This window comes from Macrotis lagotis, chromosome 6 (assembly GCF_037893015.1).
Source record: "Macrotis lagotis isolate mMagLag1 chromosome 6, bilby.v1.9.chrom.fasta, whole genome shotgun sequence".
Classification (NCBI taxonomy): Eukaryota; Metazoa; Chordata; class Mammalia; order Peramelemorphia; family Peramelidae; genus Macrotis; species Macrotis lagotis.
The window spans coordinates 52,835,130-52,858,940 of record NC_133663.1 but is presented as its reverse complement, the minus strand read 5'-3'; the positions used below and the strand labels follow the sequence as shown (position 1 = coordinate 52,858,940).

The 23,811-nt window shown below is 33.7% G+C and overlaps 1 protein-coding gene across 1 annotated transcript in view; it reads right to left on the bottom strand.

Annotated features, from left to right (window-relative positions):
- Positions 1-23,811, bottom strand: part of SLC9A9 (solute carrier family 9 member A9) — a 738,251-nt gene that overhangs the window by 465,945 nt on the left and 248,495 nt on the right. Inside the window, exon 6 of the mRNA XM_074191139.1 lies at positions 20,373-20,478. Coding sequence (XP_074047240.1) covers positions 20,373-20,478 — 106 coding nt within the window. The remainder of the gene's footprint in view (positions 1-20,372; positions 20,479-23,811) is intronic.

The following is a 23,811-nucleotide window of genomic DNA, read 5'->3' as shown; positions in this document are numbered from 1 at the left end:
AATCTAATCATAAAATAAACAAGAAGGAAGTTAATAAATAATAAATAGATTGTTAGAATACCTAGTCATGATAGACTTTTCGATGAAGTTGAATGGGGCTATAAAGGAATATACTTTTTTCTGCAGTACATGGCACTTATACAAAAATTGACCATGTACTAGGGCATAAAAACCTAATGATCAATTGCAGAAAGGCAGAAATAGTGAATACATCTTTCTCAAATCATAATGCAATAAAAATCATATGCAGTATTGGGACAGGGAGATAGCAGCCCAGAACTAATTGGAAACTAAATAACCACATATGCAAGAATGAGTGGATCAAACAACAAATTATAGAAAAAATTAATTATTTCATCCTAGATAATGACAATAATGAAACAACATACCAAAACCTATGGGATTCACTCAAGGCAGCTGTCATCAAATATATTATATATCTCTAAAAGCTTACATGAATAAATTAGAGAAAGAGGAAATCAATGAACTAAATCTGCAACAAAAAAATTAGAGAAAGAACAAATTAACCCCCCCAATTAAAAAACAAATAAAAAATTCTAAAAATTAAAGGGAAATTAATAAATTCAAAAGAAAGAAAATTATTGAACTAATAAATAAAACCAAGAGTTGGTTTTATGAAAAAAACAATAAAATTGATAAACCTCAGGTCAATTTGATTAGAAAAATAAGAAAATCCAATTGCTAGTATCATAAATGAAAAGGGTGGACTCACTCACCATCAATGAGCAGGAAATTAAAGTAATAATTCAGAATTTTTTTGCCCAATTGTATGCCAATAAATTTTATAATCTATGTGAAATGGATGAAATTTACAAAAAATAGTGCCCAGCTTAAATGAAGAGGAAATTAAATACCTAAATAACCCTATCTCTGTCCAAGGCATTCAATAAACCATTATTGTACTTTCTAAGAAAATACCTCCAGGGCCAGATGGATTCTCAAGTGAATTCTATCAAACATTTAAGGAATGTTTGGTTCCAATTCTATATAAAGTCTTTGGAAAAATAGGTGCCCAGCTATTTCTATGACATCAATATGGTGTTGATACCAAAACCAGAAAGAGTTAAAATAGAAAAAAATTTATAGACTTTCTACCTGATGCATATAGATGCAAAAAATCATAAATAAAATCTTAGCAAAATGATTACACCAAGTTATCACTAGGATAATACATTATGATCACAGAATTTATCCCAGGAATGCATGGTGGTTCAATATTAGGAAAATAGTATAATTAATTATATCAATAACAAACCTATCAGAAATCATATGATTATATCAATAAATACTGAAAAAGCCTTTGACAAAATATAGCACCAATTCCTACTAAAAACACTAGAGAGTGCATGAATAAATGAATTGTTCCTTACAATAATAAGCAGCATCTATCTGAAACCATCAACAAGCATTATATTCAATGGGGGGAGGCTTGAGGCATTCCCAATAAGATCAGGGGTGAAACAAGGATGCCCATTATCACCACTACTATTCAATATTGTATTAGAAATGTTAGCCTCAGCAATAAGAGAAGAAAAAGAAATTTAAGGAATTAGAATTGGGAAGGAAGCGAGAAAACTCTTACTCTTTGCAGATGACATGATGATATACCTAGAGAATGCTAAAAAAATCATCTAAAAAAGTACTAGAAATAATTAGCAACTTTAGCAATGTAGCAAGATATAAAATAAACCCTCATAAATCCTCAACATTTCTATATATGTCTAGTAAGATACAGCAGAAAGAGCTAGAAAGAGAAATCCCATTCAAAGTAACCACAGACAATAAAGTTAAATTATTTACATTCATATATATATATATATATATATATTTATATGTAGAGAGAGACATGTGTATGTATGTATGTATAAACATACTGAATTAACTATAGAAATTTATTTTAACCAATACATAAATAGGAGGAGAAGGTGATAAGAGATAGGGGCAAGGGGGGATGATTATATAGAAGATGACTTAAGAGCTGCAGTGGAATACAACCTTTTGAGGAGGGTAAGGATAAAAAGAGAAAGAGAAGATTAAACAGAAGAAAACAGAATGGATGAAAATACATAGTAATCATAACTATAAATGTAAATGGAATGTACTCATCCATTAAACAGAAGTAAAAAGCAGAATGAATTAGAAATCAGAATTCAACAATATGTTCATTATAAGAAATACCCTTGAAACAGAAAGGCACACACAGAGTTAAAGGTCGGTAATGGAATCAATTATCTTTCAGCTTAAGTTTGAAAAAAGGCACAGGTAGCAATCAGACAAAGTAAAAGTAAAAAATGACCTAATTAAAAGAAATAATCAGGGAAATTATATTTTGTGCTTTTTTTTGATATTTTGGTCATATAGACAATGAAGAAATATTAAAACATTGCAGCAAATTTCTCTGATAAAGATCTCATTTATCCAATAGGCAGTTGAGTTAAAGACATAAACATAAGAACCATTCCTCAATTCATAAAGGGTCAAAAGTTACGAGCAGGCAATTTTTAGAAGAGGAAATCAAAGCTTTCTATAGTCACATAAAAGGTTCTATATCACTATTGCTTAGAAAAATGCAAATTGAAGCAATTATGAGATATCATTTCTCACCCAACAGAAATTTCAAATGTTGGAAGGGATGAGGGAAAATGGGTACATTATTAAACTGTTGAAAATTTTGAACTGGTCGAACTCTTCTGGAGAGCAATGAATTTTGAAAGAATTTTCTGGAGAGTAGAAATTTGGAACTCTGCCCAAAGGGGTATAAAGCTATACATACCATTTGACCCAAGTCATACCATCCCTACATCTATACCAAAGAGATCAAAGAAAAAGAGAAAAGGTCTATATGTACAAACATATAGCAGTTATTCTTTTGTTGGCAAAGAATTTGAAATTGAGGGGATGGTAAATAATTTGGGAATCGATGGATGAACAAGTTTTGACATATACTTGTGATGGAGTACTATTGTCATATAAAAATAATAATGGGGTTGTTTCAGAGAAAAACAGGAAAAAACTATTTGAATTGATCTCAGGTGAAGAGAGAAGAATCAGATCATTGTGCCCAGGAATATCAATGTTTTAATGATGGTCAACTGTGGAATAGTTGGCTATTCTGATCAACAAAATGAACCAAGACAATTCCAATTCCAAAGAACTCATTTAAAAAAAATCACTGCCTCTGAGAGAGAAAACTGATGAATTCTAAGAAAAACTAAAGAATAGCTTTTCCTTTCCTCCTTCCCTCCCTCCTTCCTTTCTTTCTTTAAAAAAAATAACTTCAAAAAATAGTAAAAAAAGAAAAACAAACACAAAAAGGAGATATTTTAAAAAATTGTTGATATGAAACAATTCCCCAAATCCAAATAAACATTCTCTCTCACAAAGGTTGTCTAAGGACAGTGGCCTCATATTTGTAAGCTACATGTGGACAGTAGTTAACTCTTAAACTTCTGCCTAATGGGATCCTTCTCTTCATTCACTGAGACCTTAAGAAATTCTCCATGGTTGTTAACTTCTTCTACTAGCATTCAAGGTTCAATGTCCCTATGAAGTCCTTAAGCTTCATTTCCTTGGCATGTCAAGTATTCATTAACATATTTCTTAGTTCCAGATAAAGAAAGCTACCAGTTAGCCACTGCTATCAAAGCTGAGTCAAAATCCAATCTTCTAACCCCTCAAAGTTCACAAGGACAGGAGAGAGTGGTTTTATTGGAAAGAATTCAAACTTTTAACCCTGTGGCAATTTTGACTACTACTACACTGGTCAGTTTCTAGACATGCTCCTGTTGGAATATTGTAATTCCTCATAGACAAAGACTCAGTGTATACTAGACCCTAGGCCAAGAATTAGTCTCCTCCCCCAAATTTATATTCTACCAAAATATAACAAGTCTTATATTCAAGTAGACACATGTATGTACACATGTTCATTGGTTTAACTTCAACACAGCTTTTTTTTTGTCAATTTATCATTATATGAATCTGAAGCTTGAATTTTGCTATTAAAAAACTGAAAATCAATGAAAATTTTGATGGAGAGTATTGGGATCACCTAGAATGTATGAGAAAATTTTTATTTGTTTACTAAATAAACATATAAATTGGATCATATTTCCTTTAATTTCCCAAATGACATGCTGAGATGTTTCCATAGTTTGGCAAAAAAAAATGCCAGTTTTACAAGCCAGGTCCTAGGTCTGGATGAAACATATCATGCAAGAGTATAACTGTACCTCTTCTACAAAGCCAAAATAATGATCAAGTCACTGGAAAAAAATGGGAAAAACTCTTGGCTGACTGGCTGAATTTTTCACTTTTCAATCAGTTCTTCTGGAACCATATAGCACAGCCTGTAGAATTGCATTATTGTTTGGCATAGCTCAAAGTCAGCTCTGGGTGACATTTATATAGCACTTTGTAGCTTACAAAGCATTTTCCCATATATTATTTCATTTGAACCTTATAACCACCCATTTGCTGTAGCTAGGAACATTCTCATTCATTCTCTCTCTCTCTCTCTCTCTCTCTCTCTCTCTCTCTCTCTCTCTCTCTCTCTGTAATTAGGTCTCCTCCTGGAGCAGTGAGATATTTTAGAAAAAAGTGCTTGTATCAATGTTTGATCTCATAAGAGCTATTTTTGTGACTCTTAAATCATTTAAGCTCAGCCTCAGTTTCCTCACTTGTAAAATGAGAATGATAATGGTATTTACTTCACAGTCATTGTCTAGGGTAAATGATATTTTGGCAAAGTACTTTGCAAACCTTGAAATGCTACAAAAATATTAATTATAACCATTATTATTGAATTCAAAGAGACCAGAATGAATGAACAACTCAAAAAAATATTTACTAAAGTAGTAAGGATGCAAATACAAGCCAGAAAGAAGTTTACATTCTAAAGGGAAGAGAGTGGTGGTGTTGGTGGCATGTTTAGAAAATGGTCACTAAATGACATGGCTGCCTAGTTCCAGATGCAAAGTAAGATGAAAAGTCAGAGCCCAAGATTATATCAGGGCCTAGAGTTCCAGGACAGAATCCAAGTTCTGGCAGAAATGGGATAAAGATGATAACCAGATTGTCCAAACTAGTATGCACAAAGCTAAGACTATAAATTTAAGCATTTTGGCTAAGGTAAAGTATTCCTTCCTCTGGACTATATTATCTCCCTAATGCAATGAGCCAGATGCAATGTGGTTGAATACAATACCCAATTGCCATATAACCTCCAGTTCTTAAGTCTCTGCAGTCTAGCTTTAGGCTCATCATTCAACTGAAACTGATCCCTCTAAAATTACTAGTAATCTTATAATTGCAAAATCAGTCTGCATCTTTTTTTTCCTCTCTATAGCCCCTGATACCATCAACCATCATCTTCTCTTTGATAATCTTTTCTCTATAGATTTCCATGACATTACTATACCCTAGATTTCCTCCTAACTGAATGATCAATCTATTTCTGCTTTCTTTGCTCCATTTCCATCTAGGTCACACCTTCTAATTGTGGATATTTCCAAAGGCTTCCTCTGGTTCTACTTCTCTTCCTCTGAACAAGCTCACATGATGATTTCATCAGATCTTATGGTTTCACTTATTTTGAATGATGCTCATATTTACTTATCCAGTCCTAAACTGTTTACCCTATCTTCCTTCTCTAAATACTCAATAGACATTTTGAACTGGATGTCCCATAGATTTGTTAGCTCAAAGGGTACAAACCCAAACTCATTCTTTTCCCTCCCCCTCTCCAACCAACCCACCCATCTTCCCATCTTCGGAACTTATATCCAAGAGTAATACTATATGTCAGTCACCCAGACTGGTTACCTAGGTGTCATCGTTTATTCATATTCTCTCTCTCTCTCTCTCTCTCTCTCTCTCTCTCTCTCTCTCTCTCTCTCTCTCTCTCTCTCTCTCTCTCTCTCTCTCATCCTCTTCCAATTTATCCAATATATTGCCCAGTTCTCTCAATTTTTCATTTCATATATATTTCTCATAAATGTTTCCATCTCTACTCTGATGCAAGACCTTATCACCTCAAGTCTGGACTATTTCAATAGCTCACTGATTGGTTTCCCTACTTCAAGTTCCTCCCCACTCCAGTTTATCCTTCACCTGAAGCACAATTCTATATCATCCTCTTACTTAATAAACTCAGGTGTTTTCCCATTAACTCCAGAATCAAATATAAACTCTTTTGTTTGATGACCATAGTCCTCAATTTGTCACTCTTTTACCTTCCCAGTCTTCTTATATTTTATTCCCTCTCTAACCTCACATATATCCTGTGATCAATGACTCTGTTATCTTTGCTATTCCTTGCTCAGGATGCTCCAAATTCCATCTCTGGGCATTTCACTGGCTGTTTCTGATAACTAGAATTCTCTCCTCTTCATCTCTATGTCCTGAATTCCTCGGATTTCTTGAAATTTCAGCTAAAATTATACCTTCTTCTTCAAGAAGCCTTTATGAATCTCTCTTGATGCTAGTGATTCCTCTGCTTTTGATTATTTCCCTTTTTAGTTTGTATATATTTGTTTTCATATGTCCTGCCTCTTTAGAAACTAAGCTTTGGGAGCTTTCTTGGAATCCCCATTGCAAAAAGCACTAGTAGCTCAAAGCAGGTCCTTTAAAAATGCTTGTTGATTGCCAAACATTTTATTAGTTGTTAAGAAAGAGCAAAATGATTTTATAAATGCTTACATAAGGACATAATTCTTCAGCTTATTTTAATCCTCAAGATCAGAAAAGTGACCCAAAAGAGATCAGTAAGAAGGCAAGAAGCCTGGAAATCCACAAACTGGAACAAGGTCTCCAAAATTATCCTTTATTGCATAAGTATTTAGAAAGGCAAGAAAAATTTCCTTAAATGGGTACCGAGTTTGGATGTAAATTCAGATTATTGGTCACTGTATGATTTTTTTTTCACTTTGTAAAAAAAAAAAAAAAAAAGCAAATGGCACCGAATTCTAGAAGCCCAAGCTTAAATGGTCAATGCAAGGTGAATCAGATGCACTTGCCCCTGAAGTTCACATAATTCATTATGTTGGTGATTAGGCTAGAAGAACTAGGAGAATTTGATTCAAGTCTTCTTCCTATCCTATGGACACATTGATCCATAACACAGCTGAAATCAGAGATTTTTCTACCTTCCCTCGGTGATGATGACACAATCACGTTCATGTTTTTCATCCTTTCCTCTACACTATTGGCGACTGCTGCTATGGAGAAATGATGCATGCATCTCATGATGTATGTTCCCTAATGTCTCTGGAACAACAAAATGGATAAGGGCCTCCGACTTATTATCTATAAACAACAGGAATTTTAAAGCTATTAACAAGAGCTGGGTATTCAAGGACAGTTCATTTATCACCAGACGGCTAGCCATGGTGTCAAGTCGTACAGTAAGACCCTGAAAAATGGGTTTTGACTTCACCTACTGTAGTTGAACAGCTGCTATTTCTCAGAGCTTTTAATCAGATTTCCTCAGCCCTACACATCACTCCATAGTAGAGCTCACTTATAACTCTCTGAAAGCGTGCCATACAAATTTATTAGGTGACCCAAAGAAAATGAAGAGACTTCATTGCTACAAGCCAAGAGACAGCTTTTAATTTAAACCAAAATTATGATTGCACACCAACTTGGCTCTTTATTCTCAGGGAAGAATGGAGAGGGTGGAGAACATAGGGGTAACTTGAAATGAAAGGCATCCCTGGAGGGTCTGTGATGATTCTACACTCACCATCATTTGCACCAGGATCAGATTTTAATGGAATGACAGAGGGAACAGATCTTTGGAGAAGAGCATTGTCATGCTATGTTTCTCTTTCTGCTTTTTGTATCTAGACCTATTATTTATTGAAAGAGAATCCATATGGAAACTCCCTCTACCAAAGGAAAATTGGCAAAGCATACCTGTATAGTATAAGGGAATGGCGTGGGGGTGCTGGAAGGCCCAGTGATTTTCTTTGGATCTAGTTATAAGAAGTATGACTTAAACCAAGGTCTTCCTGACTCCAAAGCTTATTTTCTATCCATTGGCCATGGTTTAAAGTTATCAGAATATATCTCATTGGCTGTTAGAAGTTTTACCCCTAGATCAAAGTCAGGTGCTCAATTTCTACTATGGTTGAACATGAGTATGGATTATAAACTGAGATTTTACAAATGTCTGGCATGCAGACTAAAGGAGTTTGGGCAAGAGGAGATGGACAAATCAGCCAAAATTTTTCTAAACAAAATACAAAGCTCAAAGTGAATTTTGGCTTTGTGCTAGTAGGTTTTTGGGGCCATCTCTGTATACAAAAGATATTTGACAATTTTTTTTTCACACATTTCCTTGCAATTTAGCAAACTTTCAGTGGGTGAGATGGTGATTATTTCTGGTAGGCTTTCCTAAGGCAATGGATACAATTGACTGGTGGGACAGAAAGTCTGATCTTGAAGTATCACTGTATGGGAGAAGCTAATAAGACCTAGAGAAGTAGGACTGACTAAGAAAAGGGAGGCTCCAAACACTAACCAACAAATTTAAAATAAATTTAGTAAATAATTAAAACTATAGAAAGGTTAACAGATAATGAAATCCTAGATAAGGGAAAATGATTGGCTTCTAAAAATATGTTGAGAGTTGCAAAACAAGACTTTCTGTATCATTTTTGAATTGCCAGAGACTCTGCTGAGGAGTTATATGAGTCTGTTTATTGGACTGAAATGTTCCATGGGCTAAGAAACAGGAAGATAAAGAATCCCTGCTAAACTATGGATTTGTTTAAAGAAGTTAGCTACCCTTTTTTATTTAACAATTTCCCATATAGTCTGTCTTCTCTCTGCCTTTTATCATTTCATGGCCTCCACTTTGCTTACCAAGGAAACTTAAATAGGCTTCCAGATTCCAAGGGGTTTAAAATAAGGAAATGTTAAAAACCGGATTAGAAAAAGAAACAACATTGGGGAAAATCAATCTAATGGGCAAGGAACTGACTTCCAGGATAATAATGTCACAGTTTAATCAATTGAAAGGAAAGTCACCACCAGTCAAAAACCCTTATGTCATATATGGCACTGGCACTAGTCACCCAAATTAACTGAATTACCTCTTGGCTTGTTGTCAAAAATGAAACAGGTACTATAGGTGGGTCAGATTCAAGGGGAGAATTTATTAAATTATAAAGAACTTTATAAAGTTAATAAAAGGTATGAGAAATACTATAAAGGCTCAGTCAGTTACAAAAATGTGACCATCTTGTCACATTTTATACTTAGAATTGATTAGAAACAGGAGAAGGATTAATTTCCTCAGGTAGGTATATTTCCTCAAGTAGGTATATACATATGCATATATTGGCACACATATAAACATATGTACACATCTGTATGTTTCACATACATCTGTAAATATGTATGTTATATATGCATATCATATGATTAACAATAAAAATATGTCCTTGTGTTTTAACAAAATAACAAAAATTAACAACATGAATATAATTATGCAAATTTAACTAAATGATTATGATGCACTCAGTTATATTGTTTTCAATGAGTTTTAGAGAGGAATCTTCCTTGGAAAAAATCACTCTCCTGCCATTATTTTTTTACATTTAGTGTTATATGGAGTATTATGTAGATGGATTAAATAATTGCTTTTTGTAGTTGTATGGTCATTGTAAACATAATCAGCATACTCCAGGAGTAGAGAGAAAACAGGCATGCTATGTGTCTCATCCTGTTCTTATATGATTTGGGGGTCCTTTGTTAAGAATATTTCGAAAGCTTTTTATTCCATGTATCTTGGAGCTTATGAGTATATGGTATGTCAGTATCTTAAAAAGCTTGCTAACATTTTTATGAATTAAGATGAATGTCTAAGTGATTATGGGCAAACATTTGGTCTTTGATAATGTTACAAATCCATTCCAATGTATCTGTTGCATTCTCAGAGGCATCTTGATATCTGCACCTGAGGTATGGGCATCTTTCATTCTCTCTCAGTTTAGGATAGATATGGATTTTTTATGCATAATTTTAGCCATCATGTTAAGTCCTGCTAGGTATGCTATTGGTATTGGAATTTTTTCCAGTTTACTGCAATTTTTTGCAGCATTTCTACCAGTTCAACTCACAATCTACATAAATCCAGTCAGATAAACCTAATGTAATTTCTGGTGGCAATGACTTACCATCAGAAACTATTATTCCCCTAAACAAATTCACAAACTATTATTTAACTATTTTGTGTGTGTGTGTGTGTGTGTACCCATATGTATACATAAACTTTGTATTTATGGTATGGATAAAGCTATATGCATTTGCCATAAATCCCATTAGAATGTAAGCTCATGGTGACTAGGAATTATTTTATGCTTTATACTAACACTGGACTTGATGCCTAATTGCTCAATCAATCAATAAACATTTTTTCAATCACCTCCTAGATGCCAGACACTGTTCTAAGCTCTGGGAATAAAAAAAAAGAGACAAGAGAAAATTCTTGCCCTCAAGAAGTTTGTAATCTAATAGGGAAGACAACATTCAAACAAATATATACAAAGCAAGCTATATCCAGGAAAATAGGAACCATTTAAGAGAGTTCAAGCATTAGGAAAGGTTAATGAATATTTGATTAGTTGAAGGACTTATTGATATGACTTCTGGACTCAAGTTCAAAGTCTTCAATCTTTGTTTCTCTGATGTATGTAGGAATCTTTTGCATGCTGAATCTAAGCAATATCTTTTTATCAGTGGAGAAAGAATTCATGAGATCAAAGAATGGTTTTATCATACATACATTTAGAGTACTATTACTTGTTGTTATGCATATATATCAAATAATTAACAAATGACTTTTCATTGCATACTGTCCTTAATTTTGAAGAGGCGACAGATTCAATAATAGAATAAAAATTGGTCTGCATGTTCTAATTGAAAAATGTCACCTGTATATCAGTTATGCTTGCCAATGTGATGTTTTAAACAGAGAATAGTTTTCCACTGCCACTCTCATAAGGCTTAGCCTAAAAAGTCAGGAAACCATCGCAAAAGTAGCCAAGGCAGTGTAAATGCTAGGGTGTTCTCTGGTTGCTTGTTCAATAATTACCAAATTGATTATAAGCTGATCTTTATATCTTGGAATTTTTGGCCTATCCTTTTTTGCTCTTCAGCTAATATATCATTTTGTTATAACTGGTAAATTTTATTGGTGATTCAAGCTATTAATTGTTTTATAAATTACATAAATGCACAATTGGTCCACATCTGGAGAAGTTAGAGGCCTTCTTATCGTTTGGGAATAAATATACAGTGCCTTTTGTTAAGAAGACAGAAGTAGGGAAGCAGGTTTATATCCAAGAGAAATCTGGTAAAGTCATTTGCAATAATCCAAACACCACTGTGAAATATTTGAACTAATAATTAAGGATCTTATTCAGCCCTACCTGTTGCTAGTTTTGCTGAGTAACAAGAGTTTGAGAGACCTCCTATTAGAGTTTGAAAAACCTCACTTTCCATAACCCTTCTGTTACTGCCATAGAAATAGTGTTTAAGTCTTTAAATTTCTCATTTAATCCACTTTACATTTGCGTTTTGTTGGAATCACTGCTACCATATAGGTGACCAAAAAATCTTCAAATTTTACTCCTTTTTCCCACCTTCACCCCAATTAGTTCATTAGAGGTAAAATCTTTGATGATGAATTGCTTATATCGTGGGTTTTTTTTGACCTGCTACGACTCCATGAATCACCTTAATCTTTTGATTCTTGCTTTCAACCACTGCTTGAGGTCAACTAGAATTAATGATATGCTTTGATTTTCTGGATTTCCTTCCATATGCTTCTTATTTATTGCCCTTAATGGTACAAGATTACATTCAAATTTCCTATGTTGTATACCAGATTTATATTAATAAAATGTTACAGATCAATAGCTCCCTTAAATTTATTTTGACTACTAAGTGCTTGATCCTGACTTTTGGAGTATACTTTGTGATTTCTATCTTTCCTGCTTTCCTGGTTCTTACCAGGCTAATAACATATTTTGTACATCTGTTAAATTTCATGAGGAAATACATTCATTTATGATACTTATAGAAAATATTTTTATCATGTTCAGATGTTAGTGAATTCTTGGCTTCGTCTTTTATTTTCTCTAATTTAGCTTAGTAATAATTTTTTTGTTCTTTTTTATTGTAAATAATTACTCTGATTTGGTTTGCATTACATTGTCTTGTGATTTGGAATTGAGTGGCTTATTGACAAAAAGTACTATTAAAACTTTGTTTATTGACACAATAACAATAACACAATACTGAAACACATTGAAAACAATCATGTCCTCCATCCATTTTGTGGGTTCTCATGGTTTGTCTAAGTGTATATCTTCATTGAAACAATTCTTCCACATTAAGGTATTTCTAATTGATTCTGATGTATCCTGTCCTCTTGTATTACAAAAGACAGAGAAATGTCATTAACTGGGTAGAAAGGTGGCTCAGTGGTTAGAATTCCATTCCTTGAGTCAAAAGATTCATTTTAGTGAGTTCAAATCTGGCCGTACATTCTTATTAGCTATGTGACTCTGGGCAAGTCATTTAACCATGTTGGCCTCAGTTTCCTCATATGTAAAATGAATGAAGTAGGAATTGGCTAACCATTCCAGCACTTCTACCAAGAAAACCTTGAATAGGGTCATATAAATTTGGAAATGGCTGAAAAATGACTGAACATAGACATAATCACACATATATGCATACACACATAGACACACTTCCATGGTAAGATAATCATCAAAATTGTTCTAAGACTGACCATTCTATGCTACTCTGCATTTTTAATATTTATCAGCAACAGCTTTAATAATCTAGTCAAGTAACTAACCAAAACAATTGGATCCCCAGTACTCAGTGGGCAGGATCTAAATATTTCTTGCAGATTTTCACATCAACACCAGTAGTTTCAGGGAATATGGAATTTTCACTTCACATCATTCTAGCTGACTTCACCTTTTCCACCATCCAACCATAACACTGACAAAGAGTTGTTTTAAAGTGGTTGAAGTTATTTACTTTACCATCATCATCATTATTATCACTATCATCCTCATTTCTTCTAATCTTTTTCAATGGTTTTTCAAGTAGAAATTACCTTCTAACAAGTTATTATTCTGCCAATTTTTTTCAAATTTTGCATTTTGTGGACAATTCTGTCAGTAGAAAAAACATCTGTTTTTTTTTTGTAATTGAATAAATATATTGGTATATGAGTTTATCTCCTATAAGCTAATGGAAAGAACCTTCAGGAAATCTTCAATATAGTAAAATGAGATGTGTATCTTATTTTATTTGCCCATGATTTTGATTTATCCTACTAATCTTTATATTTGTAAAGATTATTTGTTCCATGAAGCTTGGAAATTATGAGCTTTTTGTATGAAAACATTTAAAAAAATAATATTCATAAATTTTTATGGATTGATTATTTTGATTTAATTATGAGCAACAATTTCTCATGTTAGTGCTCTAGTTCTTGTCCAGTTTTTGCAATTATTCAGTTATAAAGAATATCCTAAGTACTATATTTTTTGTATGGATATTTGTCATCAGAAAGCTTCTGATATATAATTCTAAGTACTTAATTGTATCTTCTTTAGAATTTGGTACATAATATATTGTTGCAAACAAACAGGGTAATGTTATACAGTTTCTACCACTTTTTTATAAAGCCTGAATGATCATTAAGATGGATTCACTTAATGATAACCTTTTTGTGATTTCTGGCAATTAACTGATTTGGATAGTCAATTAACAGATTCAAGGTGGTGGATGATTCAGATTTGTAATTATGCAGATCTCTTTAACTTATTTCCTTCTTTGGAAATGTATTTGGGCAAATCATTAACCTAGTAACTATTTTATAACTTTATTTTATATTTAACTATCTTTTTTTGGTAAATCTTTCCATAGGTGAAATAACTGCTTTTTTAACTGTATAAAAATATTTACATGTAAGGTCATCTTTACACATTATCAGTTCCTCTGTTAGATTGTAAGTTCCTTGAGGGCAGGGTCTATCTTTTTCCTCATTTTGTATGTCCAGTGCTTAGCATAGTGGCTGACACATAGTAAGTGCTTAATAAATGTTGACTAACCGAATGAGTCAATGAAAGATTTTATGTTAGAGCATTATTGTTATTATTTGTAATAAGGAAATTATGAAGCAGAAAACTAACAAGGAGAAAGCTGTGGTTGACTATGTTACGAGACTATTGGCGGGTAGCTAGGTAGCATGGTGGATAGAGCACTGGCCCTGGAGTCAGGAGGACCTGAGTTCAAATCTCATCTCACACACTTAATAATTACCTAGCTGTATGACCTTGGACAAGTCACTTAACTCCTCCATTGCCTTGCAAAAACCAGAGAGACAGAGAGAGAGAGAGAGAGAGAGAGAGAGAGAGAGAGAGACAGAGACAGAGACAGAGAGACAGAGAGACAGAGAGAGAGACAGAGAGAGAGACAGAGACAGACAGACTGGGAGACCATTGGTATCAAAGTTGAATGAGAAAATAGTGAAAACAATGGTTAAACATTTAAAACCAACAATGAACACTATCAAGAATCTAAAGTTAGATCAAAAGAAAAAAATCAGCAAAACAGGAATAACCTTAAAGAACTGCATCAAAACAGCTAGAGTAAGATAAACATTTGCTTGCCAAAAAGAAAGCAGAGATTTAATATCCATTCTTAAAGTACTTGATGAGAAAGCCAGAAAACTTATGGAAATACTTTTGCAAAATGCAGAATCTACTTTATGAAACAATAGTAAAGCCTGCAAACAGCTTCATCAACAGTTTTATCCAATGTAACCAAAAGTAAATATCTTCAGAAGAAGCTAAACTCCAAGAGTAGAATCAAAAAGACATCCATGGGTGACCTCCATTCTGTTGCCAATATTACAAAAAATAGTGAAAAAAAATTCTTGAGATGTCATTTTATTTAGCAAAATAGAAGGGTTTATGCTGGCAGTTCTAAACCAGACTATTACCAACAAATTACAAACCGGTTATTTTGAAGGAGCCCAGATTTATTAATCAATATAGACTATATAAAAAAAGGAAGATATTTTGCTTGACATCATTGTAGTATGTGAAAAATTTGTCCTCCTGTCATATACCCAGCAACATAAGACTAAATTATAAATTAGAAATTCTCTGATGTTCTTGGAATGAGCAATGATAAATTCCTACACTAATTATACAACCCTCAAATATCCTTGAGAATTCAATACATAAATTATAATAGACCTGGAGTAGTTTGTCTGTACTTAACAGGGATCCAAAAAAAAGGATAAGAAAAACATTTTTAGTATGTTGCCATGACAAATATTCATAGATCAAAATCATTTAAGAAATGGATGAAGCCTATAGCATCCCAATTGTCCTTTTCGCAGTGGAGTTTTCCTGAAGATATCTATGTTCAGTAAACTACAGAGGATTAAGCTTATGGTCTAATACTTTTATTCAACTACAAAGAGAAATTATATTATCCACCTGGGCAACAATCAACAGAATACTAAGTGCAAAACAATAATAATATAAAATATAAAATAATCATATCAAGATATCAGCTTGTCCTAGGACTATTTCTACCTGAACTCCATCAAAAGAGATGAAATGAATAAGAATGATATTATAATGGCAATAGTCTACATCTGCATTATGAACGTGCTTTGCCCAACAACCCTTTGAGGGTGGGTAGAATGAATGTTAACTCTCATTTTGCAAATTTGAAAATAGAGGTTCATAGAGTGTTAAAGATCCAGTCAATGATCACACTAATAATAGAGTCAGAACTAGGAATCAGGTTTTTGACTCCAAATCTAGTGCTTCTACTAGCAAGATCCTACTTTCAGGAACATTTATATCTTCATTTGCCAAATCATTTACTCATCCAATATATATTTATTATTAATACAATCTAAAGACATCAGGGAATTTAAAGATATATAACATATGTTTTCTGCCCACAGTAAACTCAAAATGTAATTGAGAGGATAAAGTTTTTTACTGCCAAAAATGGTTATTTCTTTCAGGGCTACTTGGCTTGACTACATGGAAATTAAATGACCCCCTAAGATTCTTTTTAACCTTATAATTCCATAGGTCTGTCTTATTTGGCTCCTGTACTGAATTTTCCTTAAGGCACATAGATCCGTAGAAATGTTTGCTTTCAAGAAGCTATTTTTTTCCTGAGAATCAAGCAATCATCAATACCATACTTTAAAGGATATTTTATAGTAATAACTTCTAGGCAGCTGTACAATATTTTTATCTAAAGAGATAAAACTGAATATTTTTGGCCATTTTTTCCAAGAGAAAATGATTTACACTGAATCTCTGTTTAAGCCCTTTTCTAACTGGAAATAAATACATCTACAGTAAGTTTATTGTTATTCAAGAACCAGCTGTTTAATGAGAGCCTTCTTTTGTCCCTATAGAAATCTGGAGGTATTTACATACAGTGGAAGATGAAATTCTTCCTTCTACTGATAAATGGAGGTTTGTTTCAGTGTTGTAAACACTAACATTTTTAGCTAATGTGGCAAAGAATTCATCATACTCTTGCTGAATAAGAAAGCAAGACTGGAATAATGGATAATTATTAAAAAAGTAGGAAATTGAATGTCACAGCAATATCAGCAATCTTCCATCAAGACTTTGTTGCAGTTTATTAATTAACTAAAAGGAAGGTTTTGATTTTTATTTTATCTTTCTCAGATATGTAATTTCGGAATTTATTCCAAAACATTTCATTATTGGGGGGGGTGGACTTTTTTCTATGGGGAGATTTGTACAAAGCCCTCCTTTTCTAGGCCATTTAGAGTCCACTTTCAGCAGAAGACTTATTAAATGTTGACTACACAGAAAGTATTGTGTTGGTAAAGGCGATTGTTATGGGGACAAATATTATCTTCATGGATTTATTTTTAAAAAATCTATAAAATCTGAGAAGATGAAATACAATGTGAACTTTGGTTCCTATATTCATCTATTTGCTCTGGATTAGAAACACATGGTTCAACAAATCTTATTGATGCTTTTTCTTCTTCAATTTGACCAAATAAATAACCTTTGCACTTGTGAATCAACTATGCATTTAATGCTTACAAATTATATTCCTCAAATATCCCAGCTAATATACAAAACCACATCCTTTTGGTGTGGCACTCCCTAAATCCTTGAAATCAAAAAGAGTAAGTGTAGGTAATGCATGGTCCATGCCTAAGCATGTGTAAATAGAATTATTCAGCAGGCTAAGCTGAACACACAGATCAAAAGATGTTATCAAGTTATCTTTACTTAGCTCCAGTCAGGAAAGATTCCATGGGAATTTTAAAGTAAAGGAAGCCTCCTGTTTACAAATGGGTTGTGCTAACATTTATTAAAGTCAGATGTTTAAAAGCTGGAACACATTATTTTTTCCAAAGAAACAATGTTTAAATAATATATGAACTTACAGGCCAGTCTGCAAATATCTATTTAATATATAATAGAACTGGTACTGTACATTTGTAATGATAAATTATAGCAGAAAAAAGACTATTATAATATCTATCAGTAATTAACCAAATACAATTCAGCAAAAAACAATTTGTTTTCTTTTTCTTGAAGATCATAAAAATATAAAGAGAGGATTAATTAGATAAAAAAACTTCTGAAAAGATTTTGAATGGAATATATGAGTACTTTCAGGGGCTTTAGAGGTAGATGATATCATTTTTAAATTTTTTGATTATATTTCAAAACTTAGGATCCTATATTGAAATCAGGAAAGAATCTTCATGATCATCTAGTACAGTCCCTTGCTTTATAGTTGAAGTCTAGTGAAGTAAGGTCACATAAGAACTATGCATCAGAGCCAAGATTTGAATGCAATGAAATCTCTGATTTCAATTTCAGCTCTTTCTGCAGTCCCACACTGTCTCCTATTTATGACTTTCCTCATCCTAAATATATCTTTTATGCTGAGATATTATAATTAGGCTGACTTTAGGGATCATAAATAGAGACAAAGATTAGAAAAGATGTTACCTTGGTAAATGGAAAATTCAAGGGGATCATAGGAGACTTCTTTCCATATGAGTTAAAAGACATAGAGTTTCATTTTGTATAATCTAGTATACAGTCTCAGAGTCAGACAAAGCTGAGTTCAAATCTTGCTTCAGGTGCTTACAAGCTCTGTGACCCTGGCAAATTACTTAATCTTTTATGTGTGTAGGATTGAACTTAATATCTTCCATTAAATTTACATTCCTATAATATTATGACCTTTAATGGAAAAGAAATGATAAGAGATATGAAAATTCTCTGTTCCTACCAGCAGATGGTCCCACTGGGCTAGGACAGCTTTGTTGTCTAGTATGAGAGGAAGTATGTTTAGAGGAGTTGTTTCTTAGATGGGTGAGGAATTAGGCAAAAGGTCAATTTGCATTTATCAAGATTTGAAGGTCATATGTTCATAATTCAGGAAACATATGTATTATACATTCTCATATGGGATTAAAGTTACTCCAACACTAGATAGCCTCTGAACTGGAGTTGATCATCAGTACTCAAGCAAATTGGCCATGTCATGAAATGAAACATTTTTCCTATGTCCTGATTTTATGATTGAAAAATATGTGCAGAGGAGAGAGAGAGCAAGGTTACACTGTGGTTAGTTAATGGGAAAGTAATGAGGAAGCTTTAAAAATGACACTAGGCTTTAAAGTTGTTGGCACTCTTTATTTTCTCTTAGATTTCCATCTTCATGATGGAAAACCATTGTGATTGGTGTGCATCATAAAAGAAAAATATCAATCACTCAGTGATTTGGTACCTTCCTACATTTTCTGAAGGTCATTTTCAGTAGTGGTACTATTTCACTTGACCTTTAAAGATAGATATATAATTTGCTAGTACAGAGAGGAAAAATGAGAAGCTCAGCATACTTTTACTCCCATGTCCATATGAGTAGAAGTCATTCTTTGACAGTCATTCGTGATATTTTTATTACTTTTTCTTGAATTTTATGTTGAAAATATTTAGCACTTGAGATTCAGTGATTTAGGCTTTATTTATATAATTAGTATTTTCCCACTGATACTTACCTCTGATGCCAGAATAGAGAAAGCTTATGACTAATAATCGAATGTCATGAGATTTGATAAACAGATTTGAGAAATGTTCACAGTGGGGTCACATCTATATCAAGAATCCATTGGGTAGAAAGAAATACTTTCTTATCATGCTTGTCTTTCACAGGGGAACACTGACTTTTAAATACCCTTTGGTACATCACAACACATCTCAAATAAATTGAAAGTGATTAATATCCTGAATATAATAGTATAGCCACATTTAATTATCAGATGGCTATTTTCCCTTGGGATATTTGACAGCTGTCTGAATTGTTGGTGCTCATTTAAAGCCAAAGAGAGGACCTTTGACTTGAGGAAAGGTCACCAAATTGCCATTTGTTATATATGTAAGTGCTAAATGTCTAGATTAAAGGGGAAGAAACTGAAAGAATAGCAGGCTAATTGTTCCCAAATTGATCTAAAAGTTCCCAAGAAAAATAAAATTGAGTCTGGAGATGATGGGGAAATTTTATTAGGATTAGAAGATCCTCAGTCAATGTTATCTATAATGAGGTGGATTTACATGAATTTTCCCACAATACTGTGCATTTAGGAAGACAGTACAAAAATTTTGAAACTCTCCTGATCTTCAGATAAAGGTTCAGAATTGACAAATCTGTCACATATTGGAAAGATTCTACTAGCTAGTTAGAAAATAGAGGAGGAAAAGTCAGGAAAATACATTTTTTGATATTATTTTCTTTAAAAATGTTGAAGTGGGACCTGGACCTAATAAATCTAATAAAATAATACTGGAAATTAAATGCTTAACTAGCTATATCTATTATTGATAATTTCTCTCTTTAAATACACTTCAAAATGAGAAATTACTTGTACTTTTCTGGCAAATAAATAGAAAGGCAATATGGCACAATATATAGAGTGCCAGTTTTATGGTTGGGAAGTCTTGGGTTCAAGTTTTGCCTCTTACCATGGTCACTCAATCTCTCAGTAACCCCAAGGAAATGCTTAAAAATTATAAATTATAGGTGTGTCACTATAATTGAAATATTACTAGAGTTCTCCTTCCCACCTCTCATCCTGGAACAAATGTAAAGCATGGATTTAGACTACAATACCAAAAATATTGGCTATATATCAAAGGCATATGAAATTGTTTCTCAGTGAATTAACTATTGTCATTTTTGTTCAAAGGAATCCAGGTGTTTGTACTTACTATGTGAGAACTATGGCCACAGCATCATTCAATACACTCTCCCCAAAAAGGAGTGTGTACAGATCAGTATCAACGTGCAGCTCGTGGAAAATAGCCAACACCGTCACTAGGAAAAAGTAAACACACATACATACAGACTGAGTCACAGAGACACAAGAGTACCATTTCCATAATTTTTTTGTTACCCACTGTCACCATCCCTAGACATTTATTTGCCATTTTATGCCTTTTCACTCACTGGCTGTCTCACATCCTTAGAATGCTCAGACCACCTTACCTCTACCTTTAAGTTTTCTGGTTTCCTTCAAAACTAAGCTCTTAGGATCCCATTTTTTCCCACCCAAATTATGATCAATCATCATATGAATAAATTTATGATTCTTTCCTTCATCTGTTTGTTCATTCCCAACCCCCCAATTTTGGTATAAAATTACTTATGCCCATGATATCTTCTCCAAGAGAATTTCATTTCCTCTCTTAAGATATTTCTTTTTCCTTTCTCTCTTTTTTCTACATGTCTTTGCTTTCCCAGCACCTTGTACAATAGCACATGGTAGGCACATAATAAATGTTCATTTTTCATTAACTAATTATGCTGCTATGTTGCAGTGATTTGTAGAAGGAAAAAGACAAAGGAGGTTCAAATAATTTTCATTGGTGTAAGATGGAGGCAAAGTTGGCTCTTGTCCTTTGTTCTTGAAGAGGACCAAAATGACATTACTATGTTAGGGGTCAATGTACATAGAAAGACTTCAGAAAGAAGACTCCAAAGTCCTAGATTTCTCTCCACCAGGATCTTAATGTCAGTGAGATAACTGAAATTTTTCAAATGCATTGTCTGAAATTGTAGTTATTTTAGGACTTCAAAATGGAGTCACTTAGGCTAAGTGGGTCTTAATGCTCATAAAACATCTAAGCAATGACAGGTTGTACTTTTCCTCTATTCTGACTCATTCTAACTCTCTGTCAAGCAATTAATGATCACAGCTTCTGATTGGATAAGACTCCAGGCTGATAGCAGTGGCTTGTGATCCTTCTTTTGTTGCTGCCTCAGATAGATAGCTCTGACCCTCACCCAATTTCTGGTCTTGTTAAGAACACAAGAGCCTGGTATTGATAAGTGACTCTGGGACTCTCTCCAACACATCTGGATCTGATTAGGAATTCCCTTCCCACATTTGGCATTTATTACTTATTCTCAATCCAGCCCATTTTGGGGGATATAAAACTTCCCTGCTCTGACCCCTACTCTGAGGATTTATTTGCCTGAGGTCTTTGTCACAGTATTTGTCTTCTGTGCCCCTCAAACTGGGTGAGGTTCTTTGCATTTGTGGGGCCAAAAATATTTCTGTCTATATTGTCATATGGTGTGTGGTGTGAATGTGTGTATATGCATGCTTTATTCCCCCTCCCTCTTGCTATGCTGCATAATAATAAAGCTTATGCTTGTACTTAGCTTCCCAAGTAGTAATTTCCTATGACTCCCAAATCCAGGTCTTTGCTTTAACATGAGCTGTGAGGTTAAAGGAGGTAGTTTAATTATACTCTGATTCCCTTTGTTTATCAACACAGTTGCCTTAATTTATAGGATCCTTACTTGCAGATCCTCTGCCCAAAGACAGACAAAACTATGGACAAAACTTACATGGATGCCAATACCTTGGCAAGATATCTTGGGGTTTGCAGACTGGCTCTCATCAATTGACAAACAATAAGTTCCAGGTCAAGCCCCATGTGGTCATTGTTTGGGTCTTGATTGGCTAAGAGTGATTGTAAAAAGAAATTATTTCTACATTTTTTTCCCCTAGAAAACCTAAGGGTCTTCCCCTCCCAGATTATTTCTTTTTTTTCTGGATTAGGTTAAAAAAACTATTCCTCATTTTCTTTCTTACCTAGCCTTAATCTCTGATTGGATGTTGCCTCAGTCAAACTGAGAGCTGTTGAAGTCCCTAGCTTAAAAAGATCAAGGTCTCCCACTGCATCCAGGGCCATCTTCAGTCATCCTGATCCATATCTGGCCACTGGACCCTGATTATTCCGGAGGAAAAAGTGAAATAGATGACTTTGTACAGCCTCCTTCACTTAAATCCAATTCACTTGCATGGCATGGCATCAGATATCTGATGTCATGGTCCTCTGCTAGAATGAAGGATAAACAACAGAATCCTAGGCTTAGAGCTAAAAGGAAACTCAGAGATCATCGAAACCATATGTGTCAAAAATGCCACCCACAACCAGAACCACATTAAAATATAATTTGGAAATATTTAACAAAGTAAATAAAACTGCAACAGAACTTAGATAATGTCAATATGTGATTTTCTAAGTCAATATGAGGCCTGAATGAATCTGACCTAAATTACTGATCTAAACCAATCCCTTCATCTGCAGAATGGAATCTACTATCTCTCATTAATAAAAGTCTTTTAGTCAATAGGAATTTATTAAGTATTTACACATGGGCCCGGAGCTATGCTTAATGTTGGAAATACAAAGAAAGGTAAATATATGGTTCCTGTTCTCGGGGAGTTTACATTCTAATAATGTCAACAATACTACTCTATTACAATATATAACAATAATATAATTAAGAATAATAACAATAATATAAGTAATAATACTAACAATAATTATTAAATCAATGACTTAAAACATTTACTTTCACACCTTTCTGGAATCAAACCAATTAACTTTACAGGGTATTAATCTTCACATAAATAATTGGTAAATATAAATATATAATAAATATTCTTGGGAGGGACAGTTGAGGGATGTATGGTAACACTGGAAAGACTGCTTGTCAGTGGGGTTTGAATCATCTTAAAGGAAGCCTGAGAAACTAGGTGGTGGTGGTGGAGAGAGAGAATATTCCAAGTATGAAGGATAATTGGTTTAAAAAAATCGCTGTAGTCAGGAGATAAAGTGTTGTATGGAAGAACTGTCAAAAAGGCCAGTATTGTTGCATTGTAGATGATGTGGAGAGAAGTAAGGTGAAACATGCCAGAACAGGTTGGGAAGCCCATAAAGACCAGAGGATTTATATATTTGATTATGGAAATAATAGGGAGTCACTGAAATTTGTTGACTGGAGAAAGGTCAGACCCATACTTTAGGAAAATTACTTTGTTGGTTGCATGGACAAAAGTCTGGCACGGAGAACAAGTAGAGAGAAGGAGACCAAGGAGAAGGCTATTTCAATTGTCCAGTTCTGAGATAATTGCAGCCTACGACACAGTTGTAGTTGTGTGAGTTGAGGGAAAGGGAGACATTGTGAAGAAAGAAATGATAAGACTTGGCAACAGATTAACAATGTGGGATGAGTACACTCGGGGCGTTGAGAATGATACTGGAGTTCTGGGCATGGACAATGGGGAAAGATGTTAATGCTTTTAAAACGAAAACAGAAATTGAGAAGAGTAGAGAGTTTTGTAGGAAAGAT